General features: G+C 42.3%; 1 protein-coding gene across 1 annotated transcript in view; it reads right to left on the bottom strand.

The window, feature by feature from the left end:
* CPED1 (cadherin like and PC-esterase domain containing 1) overlaps positions 1–15,972 on the bottom strand; it is a 145,275-nt gene extending 129,303 nt beyond the window's left edge. The window contains exons 1-3 of the mRNA XM_074168371.1: positions 15,829–15,972; positions 14,885–15,360; positions 3,667–3,853 (exon numbers count right to left, since the gene is read on the bottom strand). Coding sequence (XP_074024472.1) covers positions 3,667–3,853; positions 14,885–15,136 — 439 coding nt within the window. The 5' untranslated portion in view covers positions 15,137–15,360; positions 15,829–15,972. The remainder of the gene's footprint in view (positions 1–3,666; positions 3,854–14,884; positions 15,361–15,828) is intronic.
* Between the last annotated feature and the right edge of the window lie 236 nt (positions 15,973–16,208).

Raw genomic sequence — 16,208 nt, 5'->3', positions numbered from 1 at the left:
GGCTCCAGAAAGAAAGATATAAGTAGTTTATTTAACTTAGAAGATGTCATCTTTGGAAAGTATGGAATTCAGGAAAGGTTCGGACAGCAGACAGTAACTAGGCAACATTATTTTTGGAAGGAAGAAATGCTTTTTAATGCAACAAATTTCTGAGATAAAACCTTCCTGTTAAAAAACATTGTGAAAGTGTTGGCAGGACATCACAGAGCCATAGGGACCCACAGATCCTGTTCATCTTTGCTCTGGCCCCAGAGATGAGAGCTTCCCCGACTGGAGGGAAAGGGAAGAAGGCAAAAAAACTTTGGGAAATACTTGGCAGGTTCTTCTCCACTGTCTGCCACTCTGGAACGACCTAAGGGTGCTCTGAAGCCAGGTGGCACATCCCACTCACCTCTGATAGAGTATCACAGCTCTGTGCCAGGCTAAGGCAAGGAAGGCCTGAGGCTCATGCAGCTCAGAACAGAAAACCTCCCAGGAGAAAGTCTGGAGGTGTGGGATTTTCTCACTCCTCCTGGTCCTTTTATTATTTCCCATGAAGCTGTATGACACCGGTTTCACACCTGCTCCCAGGCTGCAGCAAAGGCAGACCACGTCCCAGAAGCTATGACTCTATGAGCAGATTCTCACATTTATTTTTTTTTTAAAAAAAGGAGGAAGGAAGCAACAGCACACCAGGCACACCTTCTTCTGCCTAGCTGGCAAACAAAACAAGTGGACCATTTATAGATGCTCTGGCCAATACAACCTGGTATCTTTTTCATCAGCTGTTACCCAACTTCATTTGAACTGCTTGCTTCATGATGGTCTTACCACAGACACTGGAGATACTGACCAGTCTTAAACGGATCTACCCCAGCAGCCATTGCGTGCCCAAGGCAGCAACCGCAGATCTCTGCAAAGCCCGACTCTCCCATCATCTGCTACTAACACAGTCCCACCTCTCTATCTCCATTCCTGCAGCAGACTGAGAGATGTGTTAAACCTTACAGCAAAACTGGCTCATTTAGGGCTGCTGCAAAAGGAAGACTCCAAGAGCTCAGAGCAGCCACAGATATCATCAGCCCATGGGCTTTTCCCTCCATGTGGGTTTAATTGCTAAGGAATGGTGAAAGCACAGCTACTTTTTGTTCAAGCAAAGCTGCTTGAGAATTTACTGACAGAGCTATTTTTCAGAGAAAAATTAGGGGTTTGAATAATTTGTATTTTACTGCAAAAGCATCTGTACAGATTTTTCATAGGAAACCCATAAACCACAGTCCCTTTCACTGAAAAAAAAAAATAGTATCCTTTTCTCTTTTAGCCAACTATTTTCCAGTTACCAAAACTAAAAATGTTTTGGTTGGTCTGTAAGAAGGGAAAAATTTCCACTGAAGAAAACTATTCTCCTGGTGTTTGTCTCTGACAGCAATGAACTCAACACAGTGCTGCAGCCCAGGTGTGGAGGATCTCTCTGGAAGATCAGTGTGCAGAGCTGTCACGTTTGGGTTTCAAACGGGAGCAGAACTGGTCCAAAATGAATAGCGGGCCAGCACAAAAAAGTTAGGAATGTTTTGTGGTGAATTTTTTTCCATATATGACTTCAGCTAGACTCTTGGCTCTCAGCCATTCTAAACAAAAAATCCTTTCAAAATTAGAGTGAACTTTGAAAGATACACGAGTAAGACAGACTGCACAAAAATAAAAGCACCGGTTAGAGCTGCTAAATAATACCAAGTAAGAAGGAATGATTCTTTTTATAGATTTTTCACAAGACTTATGATCTGTTTCTCAGTCCATTATCTATATCTTTCTAGTAGAGGCTCCAAGGAACATATTTTTTAATAATTTATAACACTCGTATTAGGAAAATATTATGACAAAGCATAGCTCAAAATACCCTTCTCCAAAATAAGGAGTAATATGCCATCCAGAACAGTAAACCCCATCATGTACTCACAAAAAAACCCCAACTTTGAGCGTAACTTGTTTAGTTCTAAGAAAAGATCATTGTTTTGGTATGCAGACACGCTCTTTTACTTACTTCTTGTTTTTAAAATGTAACTTTAAAGCTCAGCACTTACATAACACAGGGAATAAAGGCAGACTTATGTTGCCATGAAATTGAATTAGTAGAGTCTTACTCTTTACCTTAAATTGGCAAGTATTTGACTTTTTTTACGTACTCCAAACATCTGCTGGAAGCTGTAGGATGTTCCTGGAAAATACCTAAACCCTTTTTATTTTTTTTTTTTTCCTTACTGGAAAAATACTACAGGAAGTACTAGTGCTAACCTGTAAAATATAAATACCCACAGTTAAATTGATTTCTGCAGAGGGAGTGTATTGCAGAACTTCAGCCTGATCTGATCACTGTAGCAAAATCTACTAGTCTTTTTTTTTTTCCTAGGTCATAACTGAATTTGGCATACCCACTTCCTTGGCCATTTGAAACAAAAACATTTCACAGAGATGGTGCACATGGTCCCCAGAAATGCCATCTTTTCTCTGCAGCCTGTCTGACATTAGCAAAGCCTGTCCTACTGTCTGGCAAAGCAGACCCACTGTCTCGTGTCACTCTGAGACGGAAAGTACTCAAGGCAATGAGTGGCTGAAAGGTGCCTATGAAACCACATTAAAATAAAAGAGTGAGGTGAAGACAATTTGTTATTTCTTGGTACAGCCTGCCAAGAAAACTGCATGTACCTCATTTTAAAGAAAGTTTCTTAAAGAAACTTGAAATTAGTGGTGGAATTTTGAGCAGCCTCAAGCATGCTAAGTAATTATGTTTTTCATCTATGAAACTACTCTGATGATTGGTTGTAGCACAAAGCAAAACTGAGCTCTCTGGTAACCCCAGGAATGCATTGCAAGCCTGAATGATGCAAGCGGCACTCCCTTTAGCATAAGAAATAACCAACCACACCATTTTTCTACCGACAGAATGGTGGCCTGTGTATTTTTTTCAAAGCCTTCCAGTTCCAAAATGGACTTCCAGCAGAAGACCAAATTGAGATCACAGTTTCAGTTCATACCTCTAAGGTGTCCAAGAGCCATGGTCAGCATATATATAACTGGTACCCAAAGTCTCTCTATCAAGCACAGTACAACTCTATACATCAAAGCTACACTCCCTTGTGCAAGAGATCAAGCTTCCTCAGTAGCCTGCTTTAATTGTGGATCAAATTACCACAGGAACGAAGAACCAGCAGTAATTTACCCCAGCTTCTGCTGTACGTGCAAATGCACTTCTTCTGTATCATGTTCTTTAACAAGCTTACAGAACAGTCAAAACATTACCAGAGGAAAAAGTGTACCTTGATGCATTTCTTTAAGAGACCAAATGAGAAAGAACCAAATATAGCAGGTATTTGTTTTGTTATGGAATGCTCTACTGAAAGTCACTCCGTTATTGTATTGATGAAGTTGGTATGAGAAGTCATCAGGAACCAAACTCATCTTGTCAAGACTATGATGAATCCCTCTGCTGCATTTTTTTTTACAGAAGGAATTATCTAATTAAAGAATCATCTAATTGTGGAAAATTAGCTGCATAACTGGGAAGGGCTAGAATTTGTCTTGTATCCTTGCTTGTATTCAGAGTTTGTAAGCTTCACCTCTGTGGAAGAATGCTAGATCAATAGCTAACATTTAATAATTAATGAATTAACTAAGTCAAATTATTCTTACTGTGATAAGGGCACCCATGGCTGGGATCTTCCATCAGTCTCCGGTTTTCAAGGACTGTGACTGTATATCCATGCTTTGCCAGGATGCGCTGATAAAGCTGACGCTCGGTTTCACGGTGGGAAGGAGGTGCGTACAGAACTGCTCTTCTCGTACGGCTTCCAAAGTGCTGGAGAATGGAGTCGTCGATCTACAGCAAACACAATGCAAAGACAATGGTTGTAAGATAGGATGCTCCTCAGCAGTATAATATATAATTGTTATTTTTCACAAAAAGAAACTAGTCACTTTCTGTGACAATCCAGGAAATATTTCTAGTATAATTAAGAATTCTCTTTGAATCACGGAATTCTGACCACAAATTCCATTTTTTCTGCCTTTCAGTTTTTTCTACCTTCATTGAGGACTGATACTGGGTTTGAAAGCTCAGGGTGGCAATGGAGGATCTTTAAACCATGGTCTTCCCTTCATGGAAACATCTTTGGTGAAATCTGGGCTGCTGTGGTGAGCTGGTAACAGTACTTGCCAGCTGACTTTGACTGTGGCCTCAGGCTGGTCTGTGGGTCACCTAGCTGAGAGGGCTTGGTGGGTCCCATGTCAACTGTTCCATGGAACCTGGTCCTACGCTGATGGTAAGTGCAGGGGTCTGAGTTCTGCTGTGCAGCATGATTAAGAAAAATAAGAAGAGCACTGAGGTAAAAGCATCCAGAGGCATCCTAAACAGTACTGTAGATTGCTGTGCCTCTAGAAAATTAAATGTAAACTTGTCAGTAGTTTAGGCAACAAGGTTGCCTTATTAGTCCAACGTGATCCAGCCCATAGGAGGACTGGCAGAGAGACTTGTATAAAGGAGCAAGTGGAAAGGTGTATGATGTGTACATCGTGTAGTGAATCCCAAGGAACACTTGGATTGTCTACCATTCACTGTCTTCCCATACAGGGGCTAGGGACCATGGCATCTAGAGAAAACCCTTCCTCTGTATAATAGCCTGAGATACGGCCCTTGTCCTTCTTGCAAGGACAAATGGAAAAGAGCCACCCCAAAGACACAGAGATATTGTGAACTTGACATTAAGATCTGCAAAGACCAAATTATTGTGCCGCTGTTATCGGGTCTTAAAGAAAGGGGGATATCTTATGTCTTAAACATAAGGCATAAGACTTGGATGCTCCATGAGGGAAACGGGTCACTAATATCTGGAATAATCTAGCTTTTTTTTTGCAATAAAAACACCATTAACAGCCAAGGTTTGTTTTTGATGAAAAGTATGTCTTCAGGATTGAAACATACCAGCATTTAAGGGATTAAATTCAGAACATGAAATTAGCTCTTGGCAAGTTCATGAATTTCACCCTAGCAGTAGGTAGTATTATGTCCTTTAAAAACTGAGCTATTCCATAACTTCTAATTTTAGTAAGCTTATCACTGGAGATAGGAAGTGCTACACAAACAAGGCACCACCACTTTCTGCACAGCAGACCACACTGAAAAGAGACTGATGCTTTGATATAAACGAATGTCATTCAAGATGTGTCCAGTTGTTTATAGGCCTAGAGTCACTCTTCTCAGCAGTCTGTTCCCCGATTACAGGATGCAGTTTTATGTTACACTTGGCTGAAGTGTAAGCTTCTCTGGGGCAGTGAGGAGAACATACTACTTTAGAGCCCTGAGCCTCTAACACTATGTCTGCTTTTGCTCCAGAGCACACATCCCCCGTGGAAAGGGTTAGCACCATTGATGAGGGGACCCTGAAAAGTATCTTGATACAGCACTATCAGAGTCTTCCCTGTATATTTGCTAAATGTGCAACCAAAAACTGCCTTAGACACTGGGATATTCAAGTAAAGGCTGATCACATGCTGGCCGGAAGAAGCACAAATAGCACAGGGTGAAGTCACAGGAACTGTGTTCGGTAACTGTCAGATGCCCTCCCTGGTGTCCCAGAGTTTTTAAAACACATTAATCAGGTGGCAAGCACAGCGTTAGAGCATCTCAGGTCATCCTTCCCCACCACAGCAACCCCCATTCCTTCCCCTCTGCCTTTGCCCCTCCCTTCTCTCCTGTTATCTCCTCTCTTTCCTGCTCTCCTGCAGTGCCAGCAGCCGCTGGCAGCCCTTCCTCTCCATTTCCCTCCCTGTTCCTAAATCCAAGCCCTGGCTTGGCCCCCCTCCTGTGCTCCCTCTCCCTCCTCCTCCAGGCGGCCCAGCCAGACACTTCCCACTTTCCATTTCACTTGCTGTGCGGAAGAAACTCACCGCAGAGAGAGAGAGAGAGACCTCTCCCTTTATTTTGCAAGCAAATCCAATTTTCCATCCCACGTGTGCAGCAAGGGCCAGTGTGGTGGGGTGAAGCAAGGACAGGTGAGGAGCGCAGAGGGGTGGTGCCCCAGGACACATCCCTGCCCGTTTTCAGCTGGAGACTGTGGCTTCTCCAGCTCCCGTCCCTCCCGCTGCGGCTGAGGGCGAGGGTCCCGCCTGCTGCAACAGGCCTTGGTGGCCCTGGTGACCATCTAGGCTTGGGGGCAGAGCTATGCCCTCTGCCTGGGCCAGCGAGGCACAGGGGGACAGGACCCAACTGGCCTCAGGGTGTCCCCAGGGCCCAAGGGATCCCTCAGGGTCGGCCTGTTCCAGCCTGCTGGCTGCAGGATCTTCCAGGGGAAGGGAGCTCTCCCTCGCGCCGCCATGGGAGTGCTGAGGCGGACGGCTTCTTCCCTAGCTCCCTGGGGATTAGCGGAAATGTTTACAAAGCTCTGGTTTGGCAATGGCAAATATTGAGGAGAACGCTGATAGTAGCATTAGGAAAAAAAAATAAATAAAGGAAGTTCAAGTGATGGTGTTAACGTAGGACACTTCCACAGGGCACAAAGGCAGACGGCCCTGAGCGGCTCCACGGGGCCTGTGCAGCAGCCGGCTCCCAGCGGCCGCCTCTCACGGGGCCTCAGAGGGCTTGTGGTGGCCCTTGCACACCACCAGCTGCTCCAGAGGGCTGTAAACACCATCCAGAGACACATAAAAATCCTTCAGGCTGCTGGTGCCCAAAGCACCCTGACACAGGGACAGAGCTGGCCTGGCTGGGGACACGCTCCCCTGCACCCACAGCCTCCCCTCCCACCGCCCAGGCGCTGGACACCAGGCACATTTATCTTCCCAAAAAGCCATGACAGGATCTTTGGGACACCGAGAAAATTCAGGGTCCTAAATTTAACAGCTTGGCTTGATGTCTAATCCGGTACTATTAAATAATATGAAGTAGCTTGACACCTTTTACGGTGCTTGTTTGAGACCCATGCGTAGTGTTGCCAAATTTATTTCCTCTGCCCTTTCCTTTCAGAGCTATTTGCAGTCCAGGTTACAAGATGCAACGTGTCCTCTCTGTTTTCTTGCCAAGCCAGTGCAATGTAGGGTGGTTTTTTTCTTTTGTTTTAAACTACCCATTGGCTACACAGAATTAAAAAAAAAAAAAAATCTAGCCAACTGCATGCTTGTAGCAAGTGATTTCATAATTTTTTCCAAAGCTCTACATAAAACGCCTTACATCACTGGCCATGCTGATCTAGTTACTACTGGATGTATTTCAGAATTTCCAATATTATAGCAATAGCAGTCATGTTTATACACTTAAAGAGTCTGCTGGTTTTTATAAAATGTTTCTCAATCATAAAAATGCAGTCTGGGCAGAGAGCTGGTATAAAAGAAGCAGAGTGCGATAGATGAAAATAAGCTGTTCACATATTTTAATGTTTTATGGTTTTGATTTTTTCGGCATTCCTATAACTTTTACGTGCAGTAGGTTTAGCCCAAAAAAAAACCCCAAAAGGATCCATAACATTGGGAATATTTGAGAATATTTGTTAAATGGTCACATGTTTTCATGTCCCAACCATTTTTTAGCTCTTCTCCAGTTTGAAGTCTCAAGCTATTTGTTAGCAGGTCAGTTTATTACAGACTCAATACACCTCATGTGAAAGGGATTGGTAAAGAACATCTGTGGCCCATGTCTTATCTAGAGAATGGTGTGGCTATCTCCAGTGAAATTAATAGGCTTTACAGCAAAGCTGAGATTTCCCATATGATTTAGGATGAGGCCTATGTCAGCTTTGACATGATATACCTGCTCTTAGAGCTTGCAAACCATTGCACTTAGCTGAGTCACTGACCTCATTTTAGTGCAATAGGCTGTTACACAAATGATCCCCAGCCTTAACAACTGGTCTAAACAAACCACAGGGGGCTTTAAAGTGAATAAAAATGCATAAAAATGAATTTTGTAGTTTTATTTTCAATTTATAGAATAGCATGAAAAACACAAATGAAAACAAAGTAAGCTCCGTGAAATTTATTATGGATTTTTAAAAACTTATCAAATCAAATGTATAGTCCTCTGAGGTCTTAACAAACAAGATAAACAGCCCAGTTTATACAACATGAAAGCTCAAGAATTACGTAACCATCCTTGTCTGACTGAAAATAGACATCTATTATCTGAGTTGTAATTCTTAGTTCTGTCTGCCTGCAAGTTCCACATAGCTGTGAAGTTCTCTGTTAAAGAGAAAATGTTTTGACATTTTCCTTGAAACCAGTTTATCCAATTCTAGGTTATGAATGTATAAAGATATAATTGATTGTATTAGTCTCTGAAGCTTTCCTCTATTGTACAGAATTGCCGGGTTGTTCCAAAAATCCAAAACTTGGTCAGTAACTGAATCTTATAATATATAATTACTGTCATTGTTTTAGCCAAGAAGAAAATAGCAAAGATATTTCAAGTTGAGGAGAGAAAAACAGTTCCTTGGCGTTTTTTCAGATTCCAAGAAGATTGCATAATTCCATAAATATTGATGCATTGTCTCTGCCTGGCAAGGAAGCAAATATACAGGTTGAACTGTTGCCATAGAATTTCATTGACCATCACTTCAACTGCAGAAACAAAATTCTTCCTCCTAACATAATGGCCCAACTCATGTCTGCCTGAGCTTCTCTCAGGAAAGAACTCAAAAACTGTGAATCATCTTGTCAGCTAACCAGTTCTGGTGGCGCTGGTCCCTGTGTCGGTCTCAGGCAGCCACTCTTTTACACCCGGCTAGCCAAGGCTGTCAGAGTCTTGTCCAACAGCTTCAAATAACTTGTCTGCAGCTTGCTTTAACCTCACTGCTTTCTGCTGGTACTGGGCTGCTGCAAAAGAGATGTATGAGCCTCTATGCAAACCAAAAGGCCTTTGCATGAAAGGGGAGTGCAACAGAAATACCATGAAAAAGAAACAGCGTTATACAAACAACACTGGCACTACTGGCAATATTCACAGGAAGCAAACTACCTAAATTCTCATTTAGCCAGCAAAGGAAGTGTGGCTCTACCTTCTACCTGCTAAATACCACTTAGCACAACAACATTACAAAAATTCCATGAGTGAGACTCTTAGAAACTACCGCACTAATATTAAACAGCATCAAAGAGAAGAGTGATAATAAAAACTTAGCATGTGGTTCTAATGCCCTAAGTCATTCATTTACAGGACTGTGCAGACCTTTATTAATTCCAAATGTGACTTTTAAGTTCTTTTTCATGTTTGCATAGAAGTTCATAGAAATAGTAAGTTGTTCATACTACCGTTATATTTGAAGTGCACATAGCTCCCATATCAAGAAGTAACAGAGAAGTTAATTTCCTGTTTCACTTTCTGGAGGACATTTAAATGTGTTGGCTTTATGTTCTGTTAGATTTCCTAATCAGAACGGACTGGGCTGTAGAATGAAATGGTTGGAATGTAATTCTGCTTCCAATTGTTTGCTGAATAAATATAGAACAAGCGACTAGATTACTGGCACTACTTTGATGGCTGGTTTCTGATGACTTCATAAATCCAAGAGCAAAACTGGGGTTATTTGCATAGTCATCACCGGCACTCTGAGCTGGAAGTACAGAGCTACTTTATCAAAATGCCTTTGCTTTCTGATTGCGTGTAGTCCACGGTACCAACTGCCTTGTCTTGAGGACAGATGATGAGCCAGTCCTACCCATCTTATCAAAACAGCTACGTGTGAGGAGAGAGCTCCAATGAAGCGCGTCAGTGAGATTCTGCCTCCGTTTCCCATTTGCTGCTGATGGATCCTTCTCAAAGTTCCCTTCCTGCAAAGAGCCTCCACCCTGCCCCTCTTTCCTGACTGCTACCACAATAGCCTTGCCCTTTATCACCAAAATATCTCTAGCTATCTGAGCAGTAAAAATAGCTGTTTCCTCGCTGCCGTTTGCATTTTACATTGAAAAGGGGGGCAAAAAGTCCTGCTTTCGCAGGGTGCAATTTGAATGTGGTATCATTCCAAGGAAACCAGTTGCTGGTACCACACCATCTGTCAATTGCTTTCTATTACCAGGGGTTTCATACTAGCAGAGTTCTTTGTTCTTTTGTGAGGAGAAAAGAGTTCTTATCCCCCTACTGTATTCTATAAAATAAATATCCTTTTTAAGATTAAATTTACTTTAAAAATGTATCAAACCTTATTATGCATAATGTAATCTTCTCTATCCGGAGCTCTCACCACACTCCATTTCTGCATAATAGCAAAAATCACCCCTTCTCATTCTATCATCCAGCTTCCTTTCTCTTTTGTTCATACATTTACATTTCAAAAGTTTCCACTAGCTTTGTCTTTTCTTTCCATTTCCATTCCCATCCCCATCTCCCATTTCTTTTCCCCTGCACAAATCCAGCCCCCTCTGTGCACAATCTTTTCTGTGCTTTTGAGGACAATGTTACTTTGCAGCCATAGTTCCCTGCTCTGCCTCCCACATCTGCCCCAGCCAGTGCCTCCTTTCCCCACACCTTCTTCCATGACACTCCTCTCCTGCTCCCTTTCTTCCCTACTTCTGACTGAAGCAAGTACATTCCATTTGAAAAATCAATAGGAAAACAACAGACACATGCCTTTGGAGGGTGAAGTTCATCAGATTTGTTTTAAATGTCTACATTAAGTCATGATTAATTTTGCATCAGAGGCAGTTACTTCCATTGACCATGAAGTCCAGCTTTCTGGCTCTGAAGAGTGGAACGTTCAAGTAAAGAGAGGATAATTCCACTCTGGATATCCAGAGTTCTTAAGTTCTAGTAAAAATTCTCAGCTTTTCAGGAATTTCACTTCCGATTTTCAAATATAGGTACCTGGTCCTGTAACCTGTGCAAGGTGTTCAACTGCATCTCACTCTAGATCTTGGTTAGAACTAAAACACGATGTTTCTCTTTTTTTTTTCTTTTTTTTTTCTTTTTTCTTGCTTTTTTTTCTCCATAGTATCTGTGAGATATGGCCACATCAAGCTGTCATTATCTTGCTTCTTCCATGCTGTCCCCTGCCAGTAAATTATATCCTATCCTATTTTTTCAGAATAAAGCTATAAAAATCCTTTCCCCGTTCTCCCCATTTTCTCACCTCATTATAGCTCCTCTTGGAAATATATATCTTTTAGATCAAACATAAGTGGCAGGTCGAGGGCCTTGAAAGTGCATAGAACTTTTTTCACCATACCTATTATCTTTCATTTATTAAGATGCCAGCCTCACCCACTCATAAAATTCTCATCAAATCAGCTGCATGTCTTTTTTGTTTTCTTTTTGTCAGGTAGCCTTAAATGGCCAGGGGATGTGGCAAGGCTCTTGTGAGTATCCATAAAATAATCTCCTTCAAGACCCATCTTAAAATTTAAAATCTCATTTTTTATACATTGGCTGTGGCTGAAGAGCTAGTGTGCCAAAACTGTGCCTTGCAATACTGTCTCACTGCTTCCTCACAACAGCAAAGGTACTACGCCTACCTGGGCAAAACGCAGTCCTCTGCAGAGGCACCTAAATTGGCTCTGGCTGAATTGATTCAGAAGGTGGAAACACATCTGCTACCAGCTAATTAGCTCTTCTCAGAAGTGGCTGAGAAGCAGAGTTGAATTACTTAAGAGGAGCGTAATGGTTTTACATCAGTCTGTTACCAAAGGTCTTTCTGGTCCAATACCATGCCAGGCAAACCTACACAGGGCTTGTGTGGGCTTTTTCTTTTTGATACCTATTTCAGTTTAGATGCTAAAACATCAACTCTCCTCCTTACTATATGTATTTACGAATATTTCCTCATGCAGGAGGATGTGTCTGGCTGAACCCACAGACCGCCTGCTGCTTCATGTGACATCCCCCTCTCATGCCTTTAATGCTGGAGATGCAGAAATAAGCCTTCTATTTTTCAGGCTACAGATATTAACATTTAATTTTATACTAGAAATTGTTGACCTCTGTTTATGTGAAAATAAGGCTACAGGACCAGCTCTCCAGCAATTTTTAAAACTCCTGCGATTGTGATACCTGCGAGAGAAGTACAATGAACTCTGTTGGGTTTTCCTGGCTATGAACAAAATCTGCATTTTTGCAATTTAAAAAAGACAGGCACTATGTGCCTGACAGTAGTGGCTCCATCCCAGGGCCTCTTGGATGTAGTTAAAGTCCCATTTATAGACCAAATTGGCAATTTCCATCCCTGTGCTTTTTCCACGTCAGGAACTTTCCCTTCCAAAATGAGACAAATTTGGAGATCAGAGATGCAGTGGCAAAGCTGCACTTTTTCTTCAGATCTGCCCCTCCACTTTCCCCAGTGGCTCATACAAGGTGCCAGCATATTTTTTTTTATCTTTTTATTTTTTAGGCACTTGTACAATGCAAACTCTGAATGGAGAAATTATCAGACCTTGGAAGGGGATTTTGCTCATGCAATACCAATCATAACCAAATTCTCACAGCGCGCTCAACACAATACTGATTGTTTCTCTGAAGGAAACAAGAATTCAATCTGCCCCTACCCAGTCAGAAGAGATTCTGTAGCATGAGAGATGCTATGGCGTAAAAGCCAGAAACACTGAGTATTATCTAAACGATATTATTTTCAGCCAGGTCTTCTTTTCCTTAAAGCTTATTTGTGAACTTCGGTTTCATAATACATGCTGCAGTGTTTGCTTTAAGTCACTGTTTAACTGCACAACAGATTCTTATTAATAAATTTGCTTGCTGGAGTATTTACAGAATAAGAATACATGTGTGGCTAGTCAATTAAAAATGTGAATAATTTAGACTATATTTTAAAGTGTTTTTCCAGATTCATACATGAAAATTTAAGCCAGAGCTTTAATGAGAACTTGTGTCCAAACTAGCTACTGTGGGTGGGCACGTGACTCTAAAATAAAACAGTGTAAAGTTTCAGCCATGACATCTGTCTTAGATGTTACTGGCTACCCAATAAAATCAAGCAAGATTCAGATAACAGTTCAGTTATCTGAATAAGCAGCGGGCGAAAACAGACAGTTCAAGAACACCCTCTCAAAGCAAAGTGGTAGAGATTTTTGGAGATGTTTGTCTTTCTGTTCCCTGAGATTGTTATTCAGCCCACACAACCCGCAGAGCATTCTCTGGAAACAGAGAGCAACTTAGAGTAACATCCCAACATGTGCAAGACATTTTGTTTCTCATGCTCTAGAGGGAACTTTCAAGACAAATAGTGAGCCAGCTATGGGTGGTCTTCAGAACTTGAAGAGGAATGTGTTAGAGTAGCACAGCCCTGGAAAACATACCTATAAGGGTTAACATATGCATTTACATCTGTACTATAGGTTCAGAGCGTGCGTGTGATAGTCACATCCAACCATGTAGGCTGGAGGGCCATGAGTACAGCATGTTGTAAAAACATAAGCTTCCTTCTCATTTCAAACAGCCAGCACACCAAGCTCAGCATCAATCTGCATTTTTCTCAAACAAATTGAGAAAGAGGAATTTACAGATATTTCCAGCCAAGCAATATGCTAGAAAACCTTACCATTATTCCACCAATTCTTGCAGACTTTAGGTAGCCCAAGGTAAGATAGGAATGTTCTTTGCCATTACCACAGCAATGAGTAAAAGGGAATGGACTTTAAGTGTCAAAAGTTGTAACACAGTGCAAACCACGCTTGTCAGCTGTGCGTATTTCCCTTTAAATTGTAATTCTTCATGTCACATTGCTAAACAAAGCTAAATCTGGGTACCTAGTGTACTAAAGCATCATTAAAATACAAAATTATGACAAATGCAGCATGGAGCACATTTCTGCAACTTGTAAGAAAAATCTCTCTGACCTTCAGAAGAACAAGAATCCATTTTTTAAGACTTAAGGTTAAAGAGTTCATGCCAAAGCTATTTTACATATCTGTTTTCGATTGTTGCAGAAGATGCACTTTACAACTGCTCTCCTAAAATCAATATTGCTGACCTTTCAGACTGTGAACCCTATCTATTCAGAGGCAGTGTTCTAATTTATTTTTTTTTAAATTTGAACTGCTTTATGTGAATGCTGTCCATAATCTGTGAAATCACAGATTAATATTTATAGTCCCAATACAGCTGAATATAAAACACCAGCATAATGGTAATTTCACAGTGAGATATCTGCTGCACTATTAGCAGCCCTCTATAGGATTGAAGAAAACCTGAAACATTTGTGCTAGTGCTGATCACAGATTCCAGAGTAAAAATAACTACCTCAGCCTGGACCATTTAACAAACCACATTTTCCAACTAAAATAACAGCGTCTGCATTTGTTAGTTTTAACATCCATTCTAGGAACCCTATACAAAATAAACATGAGGTCAGGTAACCTAAGGACAAAGTAAATTTTGTGGGATAAAGATTCCAAAGTAAACAGCATGATTTTAAAATGTGAAAAGCTCTTTTTTTTTATTTCTCAAATGCAGTTATACTCAGCTTTTCAGCAGAATCCCAATAAAGTTCAAAACTTGATGAGCAGATAACTTTAACACCAGGCAGCTGCATTCCCGGTGCTAATTAACAGCCTCAGTCACTTTCGTGAAACCCCACTGGCTCCTGATTTACGTGCCTGTACTGTAAAGCCTCTGACCCAAGTCCTAAAGCCAAAGTAAAATATGGGCTGTGCAGCAAACTGAAATCCCCCTGGAGTCCCAGAGCAATGCCGTGTTTCAGCCGAAGATTTCAGGATTCCTGTGTCAGTGACAGCACGCTGCGGCGCTGGTAAGGGAGATGTGCTTGCGCATATGCCGCTGTCATTAGATCACCCACTTGTTTGTATACAGATCTCAAGACTTCCAAGCTTAGGGCTAATTTTAGCTGGACTCGGATGATCCTGCCAGACTCGCTATCCCTCGCATTGCTAATTATTGCTCAGCACTCTGCTCCAGCTGACTTACCTTTTTCACTGTCTGTGAGTTACTGCCAGGGAGGAAGCAGTGAGTGGTGCTTGGGGAGACCTCCTTGTATCTTTCTTGCTGTGTTTTAGTCACTTTGCTGGGTGTGATCCCATGAATGACTGCCGAAAGGATGCTGCTGGTCATGAGAGGAGTCAGGGTCTGGCAGAACAGGCAGATGGCCACCACCAAGGCCAGAAGAAAGGGACGAGGGCGACAAAGCCTGCGGCACCTGGGGACTTGCCCACAAACCATGGCCTCTTTGCCGTCCTCACTTCACCCTTTGCCACATTGCAGAAGCAGTCCAAGGATCCACGTCTTGCCAGGGTAAAAAAAGTCAAAGGCACTCTTTACCCAAAACTAGTGAGAGTTTTCCCCATTTCTGCTGCTGAGCTTTTTCCTGGTGCCTGGCAAGAAGTCACGGGTTCCAGAGGAGCAGAGGCTTGGGAAATGCCTTCCCATGAGGGTACGGGAACAACCTGTGAAAAAACAAGAAGTGAGCAGTGGCGAACAGCAGCCTGCCATGGGGTGTCCTGTAAGGAGTCGTAGCATCCACACCACGCTGTCGGGAGAGCAGCCCTGCCGGCAGACAGGTGAGGAGCAGAAATCTTCACCCCCTGTGCAGAAGGAACGACTCAGCCAGACAATCGTATCCAAGAAAGCAAGAGGTTAAAGCTTAACACGTCCTGTCCACAGCTGAAAAAGAGTAAGAGAGTGTACCAACCTCGTGAACAACCGTTTGCTGTTTTTTTTCTCTCTTGCATTCTCAATTCCCACTTTGTTTTTACAGTTTCCTTCATTCCAGTCCTTTTAAATTGCCTCCTTCCTGTCAGCATGCACGGCTTTCTCTCTAAAAGTGATCATTTATCTGAAAACTGACAGCCTATGAAGATTTTCGCTTGCATTTGTTTTGTCCAGATTGCGAGTTCAAAGTTAGGTTTACTTACTCGGTTCTTATCCTGTTAGAAGTTTTCCGTTCTCCTCTAATGGGCTGCTGATTAAAACCACTTGGAACAACCCTGGCTCATGATCCCAGCTCGTCTCACACACTCAGGAGGCAGGCACACGCACATACACACACCATCTGAAGCCAGTTGGACCACAGATTTCATATAAATAAAGGCTGGACTGCTCAGAGGGTGGGGCTAAACTAGCTCCGCTCCGGGCAGGCACGGGGTTTGGAGACGCAGCCTGGGATCTGGATGGGGAACAAGAGGTGTCCTTGCTCACACTGCATGCCTCGAAGCCACCATCACGGCAATTTTTAGAAAGCTGCTGTTACAGCAACCAGCCTAATTGAAACAATATTAATATCTTGCAGGCAGTG

The sequence above is a fragment of the Numenius arquata genome, chromosome 2 (assembly GCF_964106895.1).
Source record: "Numenius arquata chromosome 2, bNumArq3.hap1.1, whole genome shotgun sequence".
NCBI classification, from domain to species: Eukaryota; Metazoa; Chordata; class Aves; order Charadriiformes; family Scolopacidae; genus Numenius; species Numenius arquata.
Note: the sequence above shows the minus strand (reverse complement) of the source record. Positions and strands in the feature narration are given on the sequence as shown.